Below are 16,235 nucleotides of genomic sequence, written 5' to 3' on the forward strand. Positions count from 1 at the left end.
TTGTAATTCGATTTACTCATATTTCATGTGCAGTTTAGTGATGCAAGTTAACAGTGAAGTGTTGTGCAGTGCATTGTGCTTTTATAGTGCTCTCTTTTTTACGTCCCAGTGTTTTTGCTGTGCTATTTCAAGAAGCAAGCAAATAGTCTGTTGGGTCGGAGCATGCGTGACTACATCCAATCTCATTCATAGTCACGGGGTGACTGCCTGAGGCACTGAGGCAGAGTTGCTTGCTGCTCCCCTGAACTCGGAGTCGCTGGCGGACGTATTCATGCACATGCGCACACACTTGCTTGCCTTAAACTTTTCTTATTATTAGTGTTTTAAAACAGTTCGTGTTGTTTTTTATAACTTTGTTGGAACTATATTTTTACCCACTGCACATCGAAAGTAATGATGGCCTCGAATGATATACTTGCTGAACAGTTAAAAGAGCCCACAGAAGAGGGACCATTCAGCGATGTGGGTGCCCACAGTGTCGATGCCGCCCACGCCCACAGTGGTGGGGGAGTGTTGGAGAGAGCTGCCTCTCCCTCCCCACCACTCTTGAGTCTCCACTACTACCCCCCGTCTGCCTCTCAAGCTACCGGGACTGATTTCCTCGCTTTAATTCGCTTTTTAGAGGAATCTCGCTTGTATGAGGATGAAAGAAGAAGAAGGGAAGTCGAAGCAAGAAGACGAGAAAGACAACGTGAGGAAGAAAGAAGAAGGGAACAAGAAGCAATTCGCCTAAGAGAGGAGGATCTTAGAAGAGAAGAAGAAAATGCAAGATTTACAGCTCTCATTCAAACTCTTGCCCCGATCATCCATTCTCATCCAGGCAACCATACACCTGGCACAAAGGTGAATTCTAACTCTAATCAACCCGCTCTTCCACCTCCACAGAAGGCAACAGCCCAAACGCCACCCCCTCTGAAGGAAGATGCAACATTCCAAATGTTCAGGGAATGGAGACGCCGGTGGGATGACTATGCTGTTATGGTGGATCTTTCTAAGCTTCCACGTGAAAAACAAATGATCCAGATGAGGATGTGTTTAACCCTTGAAACACAGCGTGTTTTAGAACACACACTGCAGATTTCTCCCTCTACAGATAAGTCTGTAGACGAAGTCCTGGATGCTCTACAGTTGCACATTAAGGAACTAAGGAATGAAGTCCTTCGCCGAAGAGAGTTGCTTAGCTGTAAGCAAATGAAAGGAGAATCTTTTGCTGATTTCTATGTGAGACTTCGACGCATCGCAGAAGAAGTTGATTTGTGCCCAGGTAATGCCGATGCATGTGAAGATACCCAACTGAAAATGATTATCTTGATGGTCATTCGAGATGCAGAGTTGGTTCAGAAGTTGATTGCCTTGGACGCCAACTCTCCTCTTCAAGATTTTGTCACAACCTGTCGATCATATGAGGCAGCTAAAACTGTAACTTCTGCCATACGTGGCCCACCCAGCCAGTTGTGTGCCGTTTCAGCCTACAGGAGAAGCAAGAAATCAAGCGGGAAGCCTCCACCTTCGCCGAAGTCCTCTAAGCTTGCCGTTTTATGCCAGTATTGTGCCCGTCAGCACGAACCTGATAAATGCCCTGCTGCCAACAGTACCTGCAAAAACTGTGACCGTGTTGGCCATTGGTCCAGGACGTTGAAGTGTCCTGCCAGCAAAGTCCAGTGCCGTCATTGTCACCGTATTGGATACTTCGATAAATGCTGCATGGATAACAAGAAAAATGGTCATCGAGACAGATTTTCAAGCAACAGTGGTGCCTCTGCAGTCTCCAACAAACAACAAGATTCACGGACCAACTGTCGTCGCTTAGGATCACCTTCCACCATCTCCAAGACGCCCAAACCTATCTGTGTCCTCTTGTCATCTGGCGATGTTAACTCTCGCATCAAGATGCTACCTGACACAGGTGCCGACGTCACCGTTATAGGACAGCAACACCTGGACGCCATGGTTATCTCCAAGAGCTGCTTGCAACCACCTCCGCTGAATGTAACGTTCACAGCGGATGGATCTCCGATGTCACCTGCTCTGGGTATATTACAAGCTACCCTTACCTTAGGCAAGCGATCATGTCTTGCCAGGATACAGGTTCACGAAAATGTGGAAGTTCCACTTTTATCCTATGGCCATTGTCAAGAACTGTCCAAAATATCTCCAGACTTCCCCAAACCCATTTTAGAAGTCAAACATGTTAATAGATGCAAGGAGCTGCCCATCTCAGCAACTACGTCACCCTCAGCAGCCAAGGAATACTTTCTTCAGGAATTTAAAGATGTGTTGGTCTCGAAAGAAGATTTGAAGACAGCTCCTCTCAAGCCCATGGCTGGTCCTCCCATGAGAATCTACCTAAAGGATGGTGCAGTGCCTTTTGCCATCCACACCCCAAGACAGATTCCATTTGCTTTCAAGGACCAAGTCAAAGAAGACCTTAATTTTATGGTGGCCCAAGGGATAATCAAACCAGCTGGTGATGACCCTTCAGCTTGGTGCCACCCTCTTGTCGTCGTCGCCAAGAATGGAACAGGTGTACGTATCACCGTCGATCTAACCAAGCTGAACAGCCAAGTTTCTCGTCCAGCCCATCCTTCACCCACACCCTACACGGCTATTCGTAGTGTGGACCGGAAGTCTCGTTTCTTCACCACAGCTGATGCTCTTTACGGGTACTGGCAGATGGAACTGGCTGAAGAGGATCGTCACTTAACCACCTTTATTACGCCATATGGTCGGTTCATACATTGCAGAGGACCGATGGGCTTCGCAGCTACTGGAGATGCCTTCTGCCTGCGAGGTGATATGGCCCTTCAAGGTGTCCAAAACTGTGTTAAGGTGATTGACGACCTCCTTCTCTACGACGAAGACTACGTTACCCACCTTCATCGTATCCATGAAGTGGTCACCAGGTGCCGGAAGTTTGGGATCACACTCAATAAGGACAAATTTGTGGTCGCTGCCCCCTCTGTGAACTTCTGCGGATACACGCTCTCAGGAGACGGCATCTCGGCTGACCACCAGAAAGTCAGTGTGATCAAGGATTTTCCGACCCCTGCTAACCTGACGGACCTCAGATCGTTTATGGGATTGGTCAACCAGTTAGCAGAGTTTACGCCTGACATCTCCGTTGCAGCCCAACCTCTACGCCCCCTGATGAGTCCCAAGAGAACATTTGTCTGGACTTCTGACCATGATGAAGCCTTTCAACGCGTCAAGTTAGCCCTCACCAGTCCACCAGTTCTCGCCCTCTTTGACCCAGACCTACCCGTCGTTCTTCAGACGGACGCTTCACGCCTCAATGGCATTGGATTTACTCTCTTGCAGGACCATGATAATGGACACCTGCGTCTAGTTCAGTGTGGTTCTCGTTTTCTCGCCGATGCAGGGACACGTTACGCTACTATTGAGCTCGAGATGTTAGCCGTTGTCTGGGCAATGTCAAAGTGTAGGCTATACCTAGCTGGCCTACAGCACTTTACTTTGATGATGGATCACCGACCCCTCATCCCTATTTTGAACAGTTATACACTGGATGCCCTCGAGAACTCTCTTCTCCAGTGCCTTAAGGAGAAGATCTCGCCCTACATCTTTACAGCTGTGTGGCGTGCTGGAAAGTTGCTCTGTGTTCCAGACGCATTGTCTCGAGCCCCAGTCAGCCACCCCACACAGGAGGATGAAATCTTAGGTGCTTCTTCCGCTGCTCATCTTCGGACTGTCATAGCCATGAACACCGTTACTCTTTCAGACGAGTCTTCAGCTCAGGATGCCGACCGGATACTTCAGGATCTTTGTGATGCAGCGAGAACAGATCCTTCGTATACGCGTCTACTCAATTGTGTCACATCAGGATTCCCTCGCAACAGATATGACTTGCACAATTCTTTACTCCCATATTGGGAACTACGTGTAGATCTCTACGCCGATGGTGACCTCGTCCTGTATGGAGCAAGAGTTGTAGTTCCTGTCGCCCTTCGTCGCCGCACCTTGTCCCACTTGCATGACAGCCACAGGGGTGTGGAAGCAACCAAGCGCAGAGCAAGGCAGTCTGTTTTCTGGCCCGGTATCGATTCTGACATTGCCAATACAGTCGGAGATTGTGAGGCAGGTCAGACATTGCAGCCATCTCAGCAGCAGGAACCTCTACTGAATGACGACAATCCAACAGGACCCTTTGAGTCAGTTTCAGCTGACTTCTTTGTTGTTGCAGGGAAGTCTTTCTTAGTCATCGTCGATCGCTTATCAGGATGGCCTGTTGTCGCCCCCTGCAAAGGCGATACTACCGCATCTAATACCATCAGGATCTTCTGCCGCTACTTCTGTGAAGTTGGTGTTCCTCTTCGCCTTAGGACAGATGGAGGGCCACAATTCACCAGCGCAGTGTTCAAGGATTTCATGAAGAGATGGGGAGTTTGACACATGGTAACCTCACCCCACTACCCACAATCGAATGGTCATGCCGAAGCCGCTGTGAAGTCAATTAAGCACCTCATACTGAAAACAGCCCCGTCTGGCAACATCGATAATGAAGATTTTGACCGTGTTTTGCTGGAACTCAGGAATACTCCTAACTTTACAGGACGCTCCTCTGCCCAGATCCTGTATGGCCGTCCTCTGAGGTCATGTATTCCTGCCCATCCAAATGCATTCTCCAAGGAGTGGCAGGTCAAGACTGAAGACTGTGACCGCCGTGCTGCCGCCCGCTACGAGCAGGTAAAAACCCATTATGACCAGCATGCCCATTCCCTGCCCAAGTTGAGCGTCGGACAGCAAGTTCGGATTCAAGACCCAACCTCTCATCGTTTGGACAAAGTTGGCATCGTCATGGGCCATGGAAAGTCAAGAGACTATCAAATTCGTCTCCATAGTGGTCGTGTGTGGTGGCGTAATCGCCGATTTCTTCGTCCAGTGCCACCCACTATTAGTAACCCCTCTCTCCCTGTCCCAGTGGCCCCTTGCCAGGACCCAGAAAGAGAGTCCTTAGTCTCCATTCCTCCTGCGAATCCACGTCGTTCCCAAAGACTCATAGAAAAGGAGTCCGCTCGAGAATGCACTACGAGCGTGAGGGGGAGGGAGGTGTAGGTGCATGAAAAGACACATTTCACATGCACCAGTATTGTCATGATTATTATTATTGTATGTATCATTTACTGCATTATCATGATTACCATTATTGTACGTACTATTAACTGTATTATGTACTTTCAACCGTTATTTTAGATGTTGCATATCATTAGATTAATCCCTGTAATGTCATTGATATGATATGGCAACATTGAGTCAGCATTGGCAACACTTACCTGTTGTGTTGCCATGATGCTGTCTGTTCGTCTTCGTCCCCATAGCTGATAAGTTATCTTTCCTCGTGTCCCACGTATCTTATGTATTTACTCTAATAGACATTGAGAACTTACTTTTTAAGTTGTATCCTTGCCCCACCAATTAAGGTTAAGGAAGGTAACAACACGTACATATATATATATATATATATATATATATATATATATATATATATATATATATATATATATATATATATATACCAAGGCACTTCCCCCAATTTTAGGGGGTAGCAGACATCAACAAATGAAAAAAAACAAAAAGGGGACCTCTACTCTCTACGTTTCTCACAGCCTGACAAGGGGTTCAACCAAGTTCAGCTGGTACTGCTAGGGTGACACATCCCACCCTCACCCGCTATCCACCACAGATGAAGCTTCATAATGCTGATTCCCCTACTGCTGCTATCCCCGCGGTCTTCCAAGGCCCTGGAGGAAGCAGCAGCGCCTACCGGAACTGAATCACAATCGCTCGCCATTCATTCCTATTTCTAGCACGCTCTCGTGCCTCTCTCACATCCATCCACCTATCATCCAGGGCTTTCTTCATTTCATCCATCCACCCAAACCTGGGCCTTCCTCTTGTACTTTTCCCATCGACTCTTGCATTCATCACCTTCTTTAGCAGACAGCCATTTTCCATTCTCTCAACATAGTCAAACCACCTAAACACATTCATATCTACTCTAGCTGCTAACTCATTTCTTACACCTGTTCTCACCCTCACCACTTCGTTCCTAACCCTATCTACTCAAGATACATCAGCCATGCTCCTTAGACACTTCATCTCAAACACATTCAATTTCTTTCTCTCCATCACTTTCATTCCCCACAACTCCGATCCATACATCACAGTTGGTACAATCACTTTCTCATATAGAACTCTCTTTACATTCATGCCAAACCCTCTATTTTTTACTACTCCCTTAATTGTCCCCAGCACTTTGCAACCTTCATTCACTCTCTGATGTACATTTGCTTCCCCTCCACCATTTGCTGCAACAACAGACTCCAAGTACTTAAACTGATCCAACTCCTCAAGTAACTCTCCATTCAACATGACATTCAACCTTGCACCACCTTGCCTTCTCGTACATTTCATAACCTTACTCTTACCCACATTAACTCTCAACTTCCTTCTCTGACACACCCTTCCAAATTCTGTCACTAGTCGGTCAAGCTTCTCTTCTGTGTCTGCAACCAGTACAGTATCATCCGCAAACAACAACTGATTCACCTCCCATTCATGGTCATTCTCGTCTACCAGTTTTAATCCTTGTCCAAGCACTCAAGCATTTACCTCTCTCACCACTCCATCAACATAAAAGTTAAACAACCACGACGACATCACACATCCCTGTCTCGGCCCCACTCTCACCGGAAACCAATCACTCATTTCATTTCCTACTCTAACACATGCTTTACTACCTTTGTTGAAACTTTTCACTGCTTGCATCAATCTTCCACCAACTCCATATAACCTCATCACATTCCACACTGCTTCCCTATCAACTCTATCATGCGCTTTCTCCAGATCCATAAACGCAACATACACCTCTTTACCTTTTGCTAAATATTTTTTGCATATCTGCCTAACTATAAAAATCTGATTCATACAACCCCTACCTCTTCTAAAACCACCCTGCACTTCTAAGACTGCATTCTCTGTTTTATCCTTAATCCTATTAATAATTACTCTACTATACACTTTTCCAACTACACTCAACAAACTAATACCTCTTGAATTACAAGACTCATGCACATCTCCCTTAACCTGACAACACAAAACACATATTAAACAATCTCACCAACCATTCAAGTACAGTCACACCCCCTTCGCTCAACATCTCAGCTCTCACACCATCCATACCAGATGCTTTTCCTACTCTCGTTTCATCTAGTGCTCTCCTCACTTCCTCTATTGTAATCTCTCTCTCATTCTCATCTCCCATCACCGGCACCTCAACACTCGCAACAGCAATTATATCTGCCTCCCTATTATCCTCAACATTCAGCTAGCTTTCAAAATATTCCGCCCACCTTTTCCTTGCCTCCTCTCCTTTTAATAACCTTCCATTTCCATCTTTCACTGTCTCTTCAATTCTTGAGCCAGCCTTCCTTACTTTCTTCACTTTTTTCCAAAACTTCTTCTTATTCTCTTCATATGACTGACCCAATCCCTGACCCCAACTCAGGTCAGCTGCTCTCTTTGCCTCACGTACCTTGCGCTTTACTTCCACATTTTTCTCTCTATATTTTTCATACTTCTCTATACTATTACTCTGCAGCCATTCTTCAAAAGCCCTCTTTTTCTCTTCCACTTTTACCTTCACTCCTTCATTCCACCATTCAATGCCCTTCCTCATGCTGCCCCCAACAACCTTCTTGCCACACACATCACTTGCAATCCCAACAAAATTTTCTTTTACTAACTTCCACTACTCCTCTAAATTACCAGTTTCTCTTACTCTCACTTCGTCCTATGCCATTTTCAACCTTTTCTGATATTTACTTTTTGCCCCCGGTTTTATTAGATCTTCAACCCTCACTAGCTCCCTTTTACATCCACCTACTCTATTCCCCCACTCTTTTGCTACAACTAATTTTCCTTCCACCAAATAAACGATCAGACATATCATTAGCCATACCCCTAAACACGTGCACGTCTTTCAATCTTCCAAACATTCTTTTAGTTATCAACACATAATCCATTAATGCCCTTTTTACTACTCTTCCATTTGCCACTCTTACCCATGTATACTTGTTTTTCATATATATATATATATATATATATATATATATATATATATATATATATATATATATATATATATATATATATATATATATTTGTGTGTGTATGTGTGTGTGTGTATAGCCTATATATAGCCTATATATTCTCATCATTACCTCCTACACCTATAGACGCAAAGGGCCTCACTTAGATTTCGCCAGTCGTTTCTATCTTGAACTTTTAAACCAATACTTCTCCATTCATCGTCTCCTACTTCACGCTTCATAGTCTTCAGCCATGTAGGTTTAGGTCTTCCAACTCTTCTAGTACCTTGTGGAGCCCAGTTGAAAGTCTGGTGAACTAGTCTCTCTTGGGGAGTGTGGAGAGCATGCCCAAACCATCTCCATCTACCCCTCACCATGATTTTATCCACATATGGCACTCGGGTAATCTCTCTTATAGTTTTATTTCTAATCCTGTCCTGCCATCCAACTCCCAATATTCTGAGGCTTTGTTTTCAAATTTACTAAATCTATTAGATATTGTTTCATTGTCATACCATGACTCATGTCCATACAGTAACACCGATCACACTGAACTGGTATATAGTCTGATTTTTTATATGTAATTTCAGGGGGATTTCATTTCCAAATTTTACTTAACTTAGCCATTCTCTGATTTGATTTTTCAATCTTTCACTAAACTTTAATTCTAAAGACCCAGTATTGGATATATATATATATATATATATATATATATATATATATATATATATATATATATATATATATATATATATATATATTGCAGCCATTTCTACTCCCCTGCAGGTCAAAGGCCTCAGACATGCCCTTATTCATGTCTGGGGTTTGCACAATTTTTATCACCACGCTACTCAACTGCGGATTGGTGATGGTGGGAGAATTTTGTCTGATAGCTCATAGGGAGCTAACCTAGTATTGGTGACCTAGACTGATGAAAAATGAATTATTTTTTTTGGCAGATTTCTATCTAAAAACTAACAGTCAGAAACAAGATATTTCAATTTTTATCATTCATAAAACACGAAGATGAAAATAACCGATAAAATCATTTTGATAAAATTATAGATGATTGATTTTATTCAAATGTAAAAAGCGAAATGGTAAAGGTTTTTTCATTCATGAATTAGCTAAAAGATTAATATTCTTGTTTCATATTTTACTAGACAATTTTTTTTACAATACCTTCGTTCATAAGTGATTAAAGAAATCACAGAAATCTTTACATATTTTCTATAATAACTTTTTCAGTAAACTTTGGTTAAAATTGATTTTATTTAACAAAATTTTAAAGTTCAAATGATAGTTATATGTTAGGTAATCATTCTAGCACGAGTTTTCAATAACTCCATTGAATTACGTTTATTTTCTAAATAATTTATCAGCATAATGATATATTAAGCCTTTATTATACAGCTAAAATGTATAAGGTAACTATTTGATAGAATAGTATACATAATATATATTTTATATTGCATCGTATTTTGGGGTAAATTAGATGGTTCTTACACCCATATATTACACAAAGTAGTTGGCTGAGCATTAAGTGAACATAATCTGGAATGATCGTATATTTAACATCTCCGTTGATTTACCCAATACGCGAGAGCATTGAACTATCACCATTAGACATGGTTTTTCGTTAACCCTTCTGTTAAGAGGGTATTCAATAATAACTTTATTGATAAAAAGGAAAAGGAATAGCCTAAAATCCAAGCAACTTGATGAGCCTCTTTTTAAAATTCTGATTTCTTTTTATATAACTATTTATGTAAGTTTTCACTAAATCCTCCACAACATATAAAGATTTTCATTAAAATTTATCAAAAATAATTATAAACACAAATAAATGTTTTTAAAACGGTAAATAGTTCAAAATATTCGAAAACACATCATTATGGCGATAAAATATCTTTCCTTCTCATCAAACTCGTCAGGAATTTGCGTAATATTAACCGTTCACTGAGATTGGAGGAAGCCTTTCCTGCTCCATCAGTATTTAATAAGCAAAGAAACTGAAAGATAGAATACAAACGTGAAAACTTTATTTTCGTTTGGCTATAATGATGATTAATTTATGCAATTTTCTATAGATTTTGCAGAAAATAGAAGAACTTGCAACACAGTTTTCTTTCGTTTCTGTCTTGGATTTCGAGGGGGACTAAATGAAATGTAATTCTATATCATCCCTTTATCTAAGTTTCTATGTTAATGAATGTTGCATTTTTAATCCTTCTTATTCTATAATGAGTTTTGATCTGTTTCTAATTATGTTTAAAAGGAAACAGGAAGATCTGCTCTTCTATTCTGTTGTAAGTTTCCATAAAAACAGTTATATCTACGAAAACTATCTCAAACATTTAATATTAGATTTAGAGGGAGAAAGAAAAGATAGCAAATTGTGAAAAATTATAGTAATTATAGATTATTTTCTTCCTCATTTACAGTGGCAATTCCGTTAGAGAGAGAGAGAGAGAGAGAGAGAGAGAGAGAGAGAGAGAGAGAGAGAGAGAGAGAGAGAGAGAGAGAGAGAGAGAGAGAGAGAAAATGGTTGTGTTCTCTATTTTTGTTTTTTTTTTCCGTATGTTCTGAATGATGCTTATATAAGTACCAACAGTATTCTTGTAGCTCCAGGTAAAATCAAATCCAAAGAAAATCCTACAGTCTGGCATGAAAAACTAAATACATACAAAAGAATTAAGTGGCATTCATTGGCTGTTGCAGTTGATACTTCTAGGTAATCACACCTATAAATAGGTACAGACATGTTTGTAATTACAACCTTAAATTAATGAGGTTAGTAAATTACCGAGTTACTTAACACAAATGAGTCAATTTTAACATCCAATATCGCATTACTGTTTTGAACAGAAATCAACACATAGACCACTTTTTCTAATCATCGGTATTTTGCATAGGTAAAACGCAGATACTAAAGCTCAAGAACACCTTCAGGGTAGAACTTTCTGGCTAAAAATGCTTGGTTATAGAATTGCCTTTGTTCGTTAAAGGATGCCACAAATATTACGCCCAAATACATCTCTTTGTCTATCAAATTGGGGACTTAATCATTCTCCAAAATGGCCAGTGTGCGAGTTTTATGGACGACATGACCAAATGCTCAGTAGTATCCTCTTCCTCCTTATACAAAACACAAAGGGTATCTTAATCCTTCCTGTTTCTATAATTTTCGTTTAATTCTCGCATTAACCTTGTTTTCATAAATATTATTGTCACATTAGTGTCAAGTTCATCTATGCAGTCTCTTCTGCCATTACTACTCGAAAACCTCAGTTTGGTCATCTCTGCTTTTCTTGCTTCTATTTTACTTTCAATTTCATTTGCCACTTTACTTTTTGTTTCTCTATAAATTTCTTGTTTATTTATACTTTCTTACTTCTTACATTTTAATATAATATTCATTGCATATTTCTTTAATACTTTTTCTCCAACATTCCCCATATGGTTCTCTTATTTGATCTGCCACTACTTTCTTAACTAGCCATTTGTCATCTGATGTAATGAAATAACATCACATTTTTCATACTGTTTTCTATTTTCAACTGGCCGTATTCCTATTTCTGCTATTAGCCCCCAGTATGGTGTAGTAGAAACCTGTTTAAACATTCCTTTCATAATTTTGTACTGTTTACTCTCTAGATCTTTCATTTCTTTTTCTCTTTTTACACCCCATGTCTAAATATTTGCAAACATTGTAGGTACTGTCGTGAATTTTCTCCGACTTATTGTAATTAATGATTCTAGGCCCGATGGAATGGCCCGATGACCAGACCTTGAAGAGGTTTGCTTTCCAAAACTATTAAGGATTCAATAAAATATGATCACAATTTTCAAATTTATTACAAAAATAACCATTTGATAGAGAAATAACACACAATAACACTTTAAGCCAATTGAAAAATAGAACTGTCACCCTTAGGGGGCCTGCAACATGTGCTCATGAAACACAGAGTCCACGTTGGACTAAAAAAAGGACAAATTTTCACAATTACGACAATTATTCCTTGGTAAATCACCTACCAAGGTTCACAGGCGTCTTCTGATGCATGAAACCAATCCCCAGTCACAGGGATGACAATTTTACAGAGCGATATAAAGATATATATAAAACTCACAAAAGGAACCGACCTGGTATCACAGTAGCAAGGAGCTGGAGACAGAGAGACTTAACAAAAGTAAAACTTACTGGGTTGGGGTCTAGGCAGGAGTGAACGAGCCTTGTACTGGACAGCTCCGAGGAAAACTACGATCTCCTGCGCTAACTAAAGTATCCTTGGGAGATGCGAGGGAATTTTTACGTTATTTATTCAATAAGGGATTTGATAAAGCTTCTTTATCGACCACAAGACGGAGCAACTATCAAAGTCTTACTTCAGATCAAAGGGTAAACTTAATACTTCGACTGAAGGCCATAATTTGCCGTATTCCAACAAACTAGAGTCCTTGGCTCTAAACATATACATCGATATTTTTATCGTGGTGAAATGGTATAATATCATTTTTGTAATTCGTAAATAATAAATACTTTGTCTCTCTGACACCCGCTCCTTCCCCGCCAGGTGGTTGAATTTTACGCCACAATACCGTCACGTATTGGACAACACTCATTCGTAGCAACGCCCGCGAGATCTCCCAATCTTACCCCAATTTAACGCAACGTTCGTGGAGTTAAATGGCTTGGTTTCGAATGATCAGTTTGAAACTCCCGACATCCTCCACACCTGAAATAAAGGGGGGTGAAACGTCGGTCAATTAGGCAAGACTAGACTCGGGGGAGGAGTAACACACACACTATACATCAACAGAATTATTACCCCGGGACAATCGACTCTTACAAGCGTACACACAGAATGTCAATATAGGAAAAAATGTACCCAAACATATAATACATACATGAATCAATCAATAGAAAGGCAAATAGGCAATGAGCCTGCAATGTCATCTCCAATGAGCAATAAGCATTGTATACATGTACAATCATAAATTGAACAAACTTATACATACATCAAATCATAAGGCAATCTGCCCTTAATCAATCAATGGAATCACCCTTCCAACACTGCCAAACCTTGGCAATTACTCTAGGGGAAACAAGAGGGGGGGGGGAGGTCCTGGTTCTGTACAACGGTCGATTTGTATGTACGAGAGAGACCCTCCTGTCCCCGCACTCCACACCCGACGCACTTCCAACCTCTATGGATTCAAACTCACCTACACTTACTTCTTTCCACCCTCCCTACCTACCAGAAGGGACTCTCCCATTTCCCTTTAGATGTCCTCGTTTTGGAGTAATCATTCCATCAAGTCTCACTGCTTCGCAGCAGCCTTTCTCAATGGGCCTGCAGAACGTCCTTGTGCGCCCGTTGTCTCTGTCATTTTCACTCATCTCACTTACCGTATTGTTATCACTATTGGCGCCACTACTTAAGACCTCTGTCGCTGATTGTCGAGATGTCATAGCCTGAATCATCTTCTGGTTGTCCCCAGACGTCTCAACGATCCCTGGCAGTCCTGCTGTCAAACTGTACGCACCCTTGATTTCAACGTCGCCATCGTCTTCTCCAACACCATCATCGTCATCAGAGGGGGCAATCTCCAGGGGAACCAGGTGGCTGACAGCTCGCAGTGACTCAACACCCTTGAACAACACCTTGGCTGAACGCACGACTCCGTCATCATCAGGGTATGTCTCCACGACACGTCCATGGGGCCACGTAGCCCTTTTTTTATTTTTTTGCTCGACCAGCACGACGTCTCCAGGGTGCAGCTTGGAAGGTTCCCCAGATCGACAGTCGTGTCTAGCTCTCAGGGCACTCAAATACTCTTTTCTCCACCTCTCTCGGAAGGCCCTCAAAGAGTCAGTCAACTTCGAATAATGATCACGGAGCCTCCGGGAGGTGAAGGTCGCATTGACGTTGTCGTCTGGCAAGATCGGTGCTATGAGGTTGATTGGGCTTCCTCTCACTAAATGGGAGGGGGTGAGGACTTCATCCTCGCACTTGTCGCCGTGGTACATTAGAGGCCTGTTATTAACCACCGCCTTGGCCTCCTTCACTAGGGTTAGTACGTGGGCGACCGGCAGGTACTTCTTCCCGAGGGCTATCTGGAGGGCTAGTTTTGTCACTCCGATTAGGCGCTCAAAGAACCCACCTTTCCAAGATGCACCGGGCGTCTGAAAACGCCATTCAATTCCAGTTTTCCTCAGGAACTGCTGGACTTCATCCTCTTCATAAAGTCCCTGAAGGAGGTTGCTGGCAGTCTTGAATGTTTGATGATTATCAGATGTGATGAAAGACGGAGCACCGTGGGTAGCACAAAAGCGACGTAAGGCTAATACAAATTCCTCCGCTTCCAGGGAGGGTCAGAAATCGAGGTACACAGCCCTGCTGGCCATGCAAGTCACGATCAGTATGTAGCCTGGCTGCGTTTCAGTATGTATGGGTGCTGTGTGGTCCACTCCGACTGCTGTAAAGGGCTTCGTTAGGTTGATCCTTTTCTTCGGTAGGGGGGGTGGTGGTGGCTGTCTCAGCAGGGGCTGGAAGGCTAGCACGCATTCTGGACACTGCCGCACGGTCCGCCTCACAACGGAACGTAGGCCCGGCGACCAGCATTTCTGTCAGAAGATACCGATTAGTGTATTCACACCACAATGTAAATGCAAACTATGCAAATATCTTAGATAAGCCCTAACTAAGTGCCCTTTGGCTAGCAAAAGAATTAAATGTTTCATTTCCTCTAATTGGGACACTCATCCCATAATGCAATCTAACTTATCATCTAACACTATATTTAATGGTCTGACAAAATTAGTAACTTCATGAGGGGGTCTGACTCCACCCTCCAAGTAAGCATAGACTGTAGGCAAATAATGTTTTTGCTCTAATTGGAAAACAATACTGAACGAATGCCGTTTTAATCTGGTAAATTTTTGGATTATCCCAGCAACTCTCAATAAAAATCGGAACTCTACTTCCCTCTGTAGAATTTCCCATATCTCTCCTGGTGGAACAGGTCTTATTTCCTCCCTCATTTCTTGTACCGCCGCCACTACAGTTCTTTCATTGGTTGGATCACCCTCCTTGTAAGGAACAGGCTCTCCAGTGGTCCTTAGGAACTCTGGACCGTTCTGCCAAAGAGGGTTATCTAGCAGTTGTTGCGTCGTTGCTCCTTTGGACTGGACATCAGCAGGATTCTGTTTGCTTGGGACATGGCTTAGACTGAAACGGCAAACCTGATGAAGAAAAACAATCTCCGCCACTCTGTTAGATATGAACACGTTTTTGTTATCTTTGGCATTGGGAGATGCTACCCATGCCAACGTGACTTTACTGTCGGTCCACATGACTATCTCTTGTGGCTCTATCAGCTCTTTGAGTGTCCTGGCTAATGTGCAGCCTAACAACAATGCTAATAGTTCTAGCTTGGGACTTGTCAACTTGTTCATCCCCCTTGGAGTGATCCTCATTTTACTAGTGAGTAGGCTTACCTGATTGCAATTGTCCCTAGTATATGCTACTGCGCCGTATGCCTTACTGCTGGCATCGGTGAATACAGGGAGCTCTAAACCTTTCTTGCTTACCGCTCTTGGAAATGTGATATTGCTCATCGCTTTCAATTCGTACTACAACTCACTCGCTTCTCTAGCTTTCTCTCTCTTTAACACGTCATCCCAACCTACGTGATCCTCCCATAGTTGTTGGAGGAAAAGCTTTCCTCGAACAAATAATAGGCTTATCAAGCCTAGAGGATCATAAATGGAGACAAACATGGAAAGTACCCTACACTTCGTAGGTACCCATCCCTCCCCCAAATCACTGATTCTCTTACTTTCTTTTACACACAATTGGTGGAGGTCTCGGGTCCATCGCAGCCCAAGTACACTCACATTCACCGGCTCACTCCACTGCTTCTTGCTACCGAAGGCTAAGTTATTGGATGCCCAACCCTTCTAAAGGCATACCAGCCCCTTTTAAGATCTTATTGACAGATTCATGCTCCTGCCTTATGCTCTCTACATCCTCGAAAGTACTAAGATAATTATCTACGTAAAAGGACTTCGCCAAATCCGGCCTTCCTTCCCTTTCAAAATGACAATTTAAAACTTGTTGC

At 42.3% G+C, this 16,235-nt stretch overlaps 1 protein-coding gene across 1 annotated transcript; it reads left to right on the top strand.

The window, feature by feature from the left end:
- Positions 1-396: 396 nt before the first annotated feature.
- LOC137618622 (uncharacterized) lies at positions 397-10,510 on the top strand. The gene is made up of 4 exons (XM_068348733.1): positions 397-1,544; positions 1,737-3,018; positions 3,319-4,169; positions 10,387-10,510. The coding sequence occupies exons 1-4, from the start codon at positions 397-399 to the stop codon at positions 10,508-10,510; spliced, it is 3,405 nt and encodes a 1,134-aa protein (XP_068204834.1).
- Positions 10,511-16,235: the final 5,725 nt, after the last annotated feature.

This window comes from Palaemon carinicauda, chromosome 25 (assembly GCF_036898095.1).
Source record: "Palaemon carinicauda isolate YSFRI2023 chromosome 25, ASM3689809v2, whole genome shotgun sequence".
Taxonomy (NCBI): domain Eukaryota; kingdom Metazoa; phylum Arthropoda; class Malacostraca; order Decapoda; family Palaemonidae; genus Palaemon; species Palaemon carinicauda.